A 7,585-nucleotide genomic window follows, 5' to 3' on the forward strand; every position below is an offset into this window, starting at 1 on the left:
AATAATGACGGTCCTATTAGGATTGGACCTCGGCAAATTAATTTACAGCCTTGCTGCAAATGTCTGTGACACCAGTCACTCCTGAAGTCACTTTGTTTGGCCGTCACTCCTTTCAATTATCTGCCACAAATGACTGGATTGGACTTTACACATTCATAATTTCTAACTACTGTAAAAACAATTGCCCGAGTTGCTGTCTAATCACTGCACCTGCTCAGCACACATGCACATCCTAATTAGTTTACTACTGACTTGTGTTTCAGCCTGTGAATGAAGGGAATTCCGTTACAGAGGAGATGGAGGTAAACTGCGGACTGGACAATGATTCCTTCCTGGTCGAAGTACATGAAGTGTCCCCTGAACAATCCCTGATGACCCTCAGAGCTCCCAGACAAATCACAGCCAATGAGCTCATCCAGCAGGCAAGCACAAATCAGTCACACTCTTGAAAAGCTTTGGTTGTCATTTAGAGAACCATGTGGACTGTCAGCATGTCCAGTTTATGAAGCTTGGTCTTTGAATTAGGGAGTTGTTATATTTACCTACCTCATTCCATAGCTTACCAAACAAAGCTGCAGGGGCAATCTCTTGAAATGAAATACAATGCCTTAACCATGTAGCTGATAATCCATTTCCTCCAAAGACACTCAAGAAAGCCAGACAGTCCAATCTGCTGCTGTCAGGGGCCAACGCCAGCGACTACACTCTGATAGAGGAGGTTATCAAGGAGCCCCTGGGGCGCAGGCTTCCTTCCAGACCTAGCCAAAGGACCCTTCTGGACCAGGAGTGTGTATTCCAGGCCCAGGGAAGGTGGAGGGGTCAGGGGAAGTTCATCCTTAGACTCAGAGAGCAGACTCAGGGAAAGGAGGTGAGATGATATACTATAATGAGGAAAAGTGATTGCGTGTGTGTGTATTTTAATCCTGGTGTTGTTGAAAGCCAAATACAGTGGGGAGAACAAGTATTTGATACACTGCCGATTTTGCAGGTTTTCCCACTTACAAAGCATGTATAGGTCTGTCATTTTTATCATGGGTACTCTTCAACTGTGAGTGACGGAATCTAAAACAGAAATCCTGAAAATCACATTGTATGATTTTTAAGTAACTTAATATTTGGTACAGAAACCTTTGTTTGCAATTATAGAGATTATACGTTTCCTGTAGTTCTTGACCAGGTTTGCACACACTGCAGCAGAGATCTTGGCCCACTCCTCCATACAGACCTTCTCCAGATCCTTCAGGTTTTGGGGCTGTCGCTGGGCAATTGAGACTTTCAGCTCCCTCCAAAGATTTTCTATTGGGTTCAGGCCTGGAGACTGGCTAGGCCATTCCAGGACCTTGAGATGCTTCTTACGGAGCCACTCCTTAGTTGCCCTGGCTGTATGTTTCGGGTCGTCGTCATGCTGAAGACCCAGCCACGACCCATCTTCAATGCTCTTACTGAGTGGAAGGAGGTTTTTGGCCAAGATCTCACGATACATGGCCCCATCCATCCTCCCCTCAATACGGTGTAGTCGTCCTGTCCCCTTTACAGAAAAGCATCCCCAAAAAATTATGTTTCCACCTCCATGCTTCACGGTTGGGATGGTGTTCTTGGGGTTGTACTCATCCTTCTTCTTCCTCCAAACACGGCGTGTAGAGTTTAGACCAAAAAGCTCTATTTTTGTCTTATCAGACCACATAACCTTCTCCCATTCCTCCTCTGGATCATCCAGATGGTCAATGGCAAACTTCAAAGGGCCTGGACATGCACTGGCTTGAGCAGGGGGACCTTGTATGCGCTGCATGATTTTAGTCCATGACGGCGTAGTATGTTACTAATGGTTTTCTTTGAGACTGTGGTCCCAGCACTCTTCAGGTCATTGATCAGGTCCTGCTGTGTAGTTCTGGGCTGGTCCCTCACCTTCCTCATGATCATTGATGCCCCATGAGGTGAGATCTTGCATGGAACCCCAGACCGAGGGAGATTGACCGTCGTCTTGAACTCCTTCCATTTTCTAATAATTGCGCCAACAATTGTTGCCTTCTCACCAAGCTGCTTGTCTATTGTCCTGTAACCTATCCCAGCCTTTTGCAGGTCTACAATTTTATCCCTGATGTCCTTACACAGCTCTCTGGTCTTGGCCATTGTGGAGAGGTTGTAGTCTGTTTGATTGAGTGTGTGGACAGGTGTCTTTTATACAGGTAACGAGTTCAAACAGGTGCAGTTAATACAGGTAATGAGTGGAGAACAGGAGGGCTTCTTGAAAAAAAAAAGTAAGAAAACCTGCAAAATCGGCAGTGTATCAAATACTTGTTCTCCCCACTGTATATAAATGGGTTCACGACTGGCCTCCACTGCCATTCTAATAGCAATCCCATACAAGACATCAGTTAACATGTTTTCCCCGTAGGACCAGCCTAAGCATTGATCACAATCAGTTTCATTGCAGTATTTAGATCTTCCTACGCAGCATAGTGGCGTCGCAGGCAAATTGTCCATATACCAACATACAAGCACACAGTGTCAATGGATTTATTACATCTATGCTTGTGCCAATCAATGTCATTTTGAGTATGCCGGCTCTCAACAGCAAGATACATCATTCACACAGGTCTAACTGCATGGCGTGAATTCATAGCCTTTGGATGCAGAAACAGCTCCACTGACTGCTGAGCAACGCAGCAGCTTGACTTGACGAGCAAATTCTCTCTATACAACTATGCAAGCAAATTTGTTTTTTGGAGGTGTCTTTGCATTTTCCAACAACATCATTTTGAAAATGACTGTTCTGAACAGTAAGACACATCATTCACCCAAGTTTGGTCATAATATGAAATTGCCTCTAACAAACATGTGAATGTATGATCCAACGAACAGACAGAACCTGTTACATTGTCCCCCTTCCAATTTGATTTGGTGGGGGACAATTAGCTCAGGTGAAACCAGTTACCTTTAAAATCACCCACCCAGTTAATTGGCCTTCAAAGGTTGTCTCTGTTACGTAGTGAAATGCAAATGGAACACCCAAAAATGAGCACAAAGGAGACCTGAGGAGAACTAAGGGACAAATGTTTTGCACCCCCTTGGAGCATGATAATTAGGAAGTTGAAGGTTATCATGACACCACCAAGTCCCTGCCCAGATTAGAGAGGCTATCAAGAGGTCAAAGGAAATGTATACATATCTATAGGCTTTGATGGCCAATACTGATAAAAGAGTTAATGTGACAACAATATGCAAAGTACTCCGCAAATCTGGCTTTCAAGACAGGTTGGCAGGAACGAACCCATTACTCAAGAAAGCCCACCTTGACTCCTGTTTGAAGTAGGGCGAAAAAAGTCCTCAGGAGATTCTGTAGCCATGCGGCAAAACGTTTTGTGTTGTGATGTAACTAAAATTGGAACGCTTTGCATTTTTCCCAAAATCCAAAGCGTTCCATTTGTTCAAATGCAACAGGGCCCATCACCCTTGAGTGGCCAAGTCAGAGCCCAAACCTAAATCTAATAGAAAATGTGTGGCATGTATTGAAGATTGCTGTATATCAACACCCCACCAAGGACAGAGCTTGAACTGTTTTGTAAAGAATGGTCAAATAATTGAGACATTTTGGTGTGCAGTGCTGGAAGAGACCTAGCTCAGCAACGTCACAGTCGTATGATGGTCAATGTTACTACTGCCAAGGATGAACTTGGGGGTGGATAAAATTTTCACAAGTACTGTCTTGACAAAATGAGAAATGGTTCAAGAGGGTGTAGACTTTCTATAAGCACTTATTTCTTGGTTAGACTACATTGCATTTGTCAGCTGTAACTATGGTTCTGGGGTTTATGATGGCAAAACGAGCTCAAACTACCATTGGCAAATGTCTCACAATCTAACAAATCTCCCTATATGTTGATGGCCAATATTGGGGTTACATATCTGAAGGTTTTTTGAATGTCCCCCAGACAGTGCGTGAAGACTGTGTCAGACCAGTTCGAGAAGATCGGCGGAAAGGAATATCACTGGCGAGTGAGCTGAAACGACTTACAGGCCGAAGTCGAGCTGTATGGATTGGGGCTCACACCTGCTCTGAGACTGTGAACAGCAAAGACGAGAGGGCAGCTTACTGTCTGCATCTGAGCGAGACCAGAGAATGATATTACTGGTTCTGCTCTACTAGCAGACATAATGAATGTGATACTCTAGAGATCCCATTATGCATAGTGAATTATAGGATTTCTATGGTCAAAAGTCTCTGAAGTTTCTGATCAATCAAATCCAAGCCTACTTGAGCCATACTTTAGCAAGAAGGCACCAGGGGTGTGGTAAATGACCAAAACACCACAACTGGGCAGTTTTTGAGCACAATGTAAAACAGAATACCTGGATACAGCCTAAAACCATGTTAAAACAGCAATATTCCAAAAACCCCTGAAGTGCCTTATTCATATAATAAACTGGTTACCAACACAGAACAGTAAATTATTCTCTTTCCATATACATAGTATACTGTGACATATACCACAGCTTTCAGCCAAGCAGCATTCAGGATTCCAACCAATTTGGCATCTGGCAATCCGACTTAAAGCTTGAATGCTTCAGGATGGGTTTATTCCAGTCAATTCAGGAAGTACACTGAAATTCCAATTAATTTAAATGAGGAATATTTGTAATTGGAATGATGTCTTTTTTTCTCAGTTGACTGGAATTGTCTTACTGGAGAATCGTCTGATTAGTCAGTGTATGTGCAATCGTTAATCTTTTGGACTTAAGAAAATGCCCCAACCCTCGAATCCTTACATATTTTCCAAATATATGTTTTTATACCAATGGATTCTTGAAGGATGTGTTCATGAGCTCAGCTCAACTGTTGTACCCCATTAAAGCTTGTTTCTTTCACTCCAATGTTTGTAAACAATGCAACAATGTAAACATAACATGGTAAAAACAATGATTTTTATTACTTGGGTTATCTTTCTTTGTTTAATTAGCTTTCAGTATACACTTGAGTGGATAATTTTACTTAGACACCTCCCTCATCAACAAAGACTCAATAAGCAATTTGTGTTGGATCAAATTCTAAATTTGATTTTTTTTTTATATTCTTATCTGCTATCAATGCATGTACACGTTATACTTCTAATCTAACTTTGGCGTCTTCATCCCCCTTCAGGCAGTCTAATTAAGGACATCCAAGATGGATTAATACAGGTGTTGAAATGAGAGAACTTGGACCAGGCCACAATCCAATAAATCAAATCTAAAAGAGTTGTTTTACCTGGTGCTAACATGTACCATATTCTGATTTTACCACATTTAGTAGTATAATCCATCCACTGTGGTCATCTTATCAGTTTGTTTTAGTCTTCCCCTGTCCAACAACGTGGACACCTTTACAATGTGGACAGGATCCGGGCAAAGGACGTCTTCAACCAAGAAATTAACAGGGCTAATGTTTACCTGGAGGTGGAAATGTGAATTTGTTCCTTTCTGCCTAATATTCCCTTGAGGTATGTAGAAGTAGATTTGAATCAAGTGGAACTTAAAAGACAAACTGTAAGGACTGCAGGAAACAAGTAGATTTCCTGCAGTGGTACTCTCGTACACATGGTGGCCACTTTCTGGTTGAGGAGACAGATTCTCAATCTCCCATGGTCTGTGGATTTCACCACCCGTCCCTCAGACCTTTTACATTAAAAACAAATGTGTATTGCTGGCTTACAACACTGTGGAAGTACTATTATGACCTATTCCCCAGTGTTGTAGCCTCTTCCCTTCCTCAGAATAAATCTGTACAATAACAAACTTGAATTTAAATCCAAACAGATGTAATCAGATGATACAAAGACTTGATCAAGATTTTTATTTCGAAGCTACTTGCACAAAATAACATATTGTTCAGCAGTCATTCAGAAGTGCAGAGACAATACAGCAAACTCAAAATCATACAAGCATACAAACCCCGAAAACAAAGTTTTGTACAGCGAAGGTATAATTCTCAAGACTTAATCCTGTTCAAGTTGTGTATTTAAAGCTGCATAATGCAAAAAAATTATATACCATTCTGAAATTAAAATAATTGTTTCTGACATTTATTGAGCCGTGCCATAAACGAGCTAACATTAAGTGTGTTTAGATGGAGTACAACATGTGCTAACTTGGGTATATAACTATAACTATAATACACATGGCTAGTAGAACCACGAACATATTCTAGAACTTTTCAGTTAGCCACTTAAGGTGTAGGGGTTTTGGCATGCAGAATTACAATACTAGCCTAGATTTATATAATTTAACTTACGTCACAGCAGGGCCTCCAAACATCCAGCTTTCTGGACGTTGTTTTTATTTGTACTTATCTAACCCTATTAATTTTAACACCAATGTTGGGATGTAATCCATTTAAATTCAGGAAGTAAAAGAAAATATTCCTAATAGAAAATTAAGGAACATTTGAATTAGAATTGTTTACTTCGATAATTGACTATTGGAAAAAGAAATATCCCTAATTCTGTAGTTTGGCACACAAAACTACATCCCAAAGACCCTATTTTAAGTGCACCTCTTTTGACCAGAGGCCATAAACAAAAGGGTTCCATTCAAGATGCAGAAACCCTGCTTTAAATCTGTACTTTGCCCTAAGATGAAGTGTTTACTAGAAACAATTGACAATGACACAATAACTAATCATCCACACATACTTCAACATTATCATAATAAATGTAAAGGAAGAAAATGGCAAAAGTAGAAGTGTGGGATTGGATATATGCACGCAAACCATCCACTATTTAGAAAATTGGTATTAAGAACTGAGAAATAGAGTTGATATAGAAATATAGTACAAAAGCAGTATATCTTTAAAATTACATTGAGATCAAATAAAGGTAATTAAGGAACAAATTAGAATTAAGTAGATGGGACCTACTGCAATATCTTCCCCTAGCTGAACCTGAGAAGTTGAACAAAACGCGGTAAATCGATGGCTGTTCTACAGATACCATCCGCAACATGAACCAGTTACAAGCTGCTACAACTAGCAGCTTGTGTTAGCATAACGTGCTAGCTACTTCTGTAGGAAACAAACGGTGTTTTGCTGTCATCTAAAGAAACGCAAAGTCATTTCTTAATGTTTGAACTTTTTGTAAGCTACCTTTCAAAACTGCTAGTGGACTTTAAGGCCCCACAAGTGACAGGCAGTTGCAAAGAGTCAACATAAGCTTTTTAAGGGTATGGTAAGAGTGCTTTCATGTTGTCGCAAGAGGTTTTGATAATTAAGGGGATGCCCTCCGCTGGATGTATATCCCCATTTCAACCAATCATAATTATTGTTTTACTGAACCACCGCTCCACGAAACCAAACTGTCATGTTTACTTTCATCATCCCTGGTTTAGCGAACTGGAAGATCGAGGCGTGGCGCATTCAAATAACTAGTAAGAGTCCATCAAAACACACGATTTTCTGAGGAGCGGTTACATTGGACAGGCTAGTCAAAAGTGCTCCGATGGAAGAGGAGTCTTGCATAGCCAGATCTGACGCATACTTTCGCTACCAGAAGCTGTTTTGTCTACACGTTCATAATATTGGTCGGTAGGCTCCCACAATGATCGCTATTCAAAA

General features: G+C 40.9%; 1 protein-coding gene across 3 annotated transcripts in view; it reads left to right on the top strand.

The window, feature by feature from the left end:
- LOC105021417 (1-phosphatidylinositol 4,5-bisphosphate phosphodiesterase epsilon-1) overlaps window positions 1-5,728 on the top strand; it is a 31,206-nt gene extending 25,478 nt beyond the window's left edge. For all 3 annotated transcript variants that reach the window (XM_010889071.5, XM_020047490.3, XM_010889072.5), the window contains 3 exons: window positions 264-422; window positions 644-868; window positions 3,933-5,728. In XM_010889071.5, the coding sequence (XP_010887373.3) occupies window positions 264-422; window positions 644-868; window positions 3,933-4,124 (576 nt within the window). In that variant the 3' untranslated portion in view covers window positions 4,125-5,728. The remainder of the gene's footprint in view (window positions 1-263; window positions 423-643; window positions 869-3,932) is intronic.
- Window positions 5,729-7,585: the final 1,857 nt, after the last annotated feature.

The sequence above is a fragment of the Esox lucius genome, chromosome 6 (genome assembly GCF_011004845.1).
Source record: "Esox lucius isolate fEsoLuc1 chromosome 6, fEsoLuc1.pri, whole genome shotgun sequence".
Taxonomy (NCBI): Eukaryota; Metazoa; Chordata; class Actinopteri; order Esociformes; family Esocidae; genus Esox; species Esox lucius.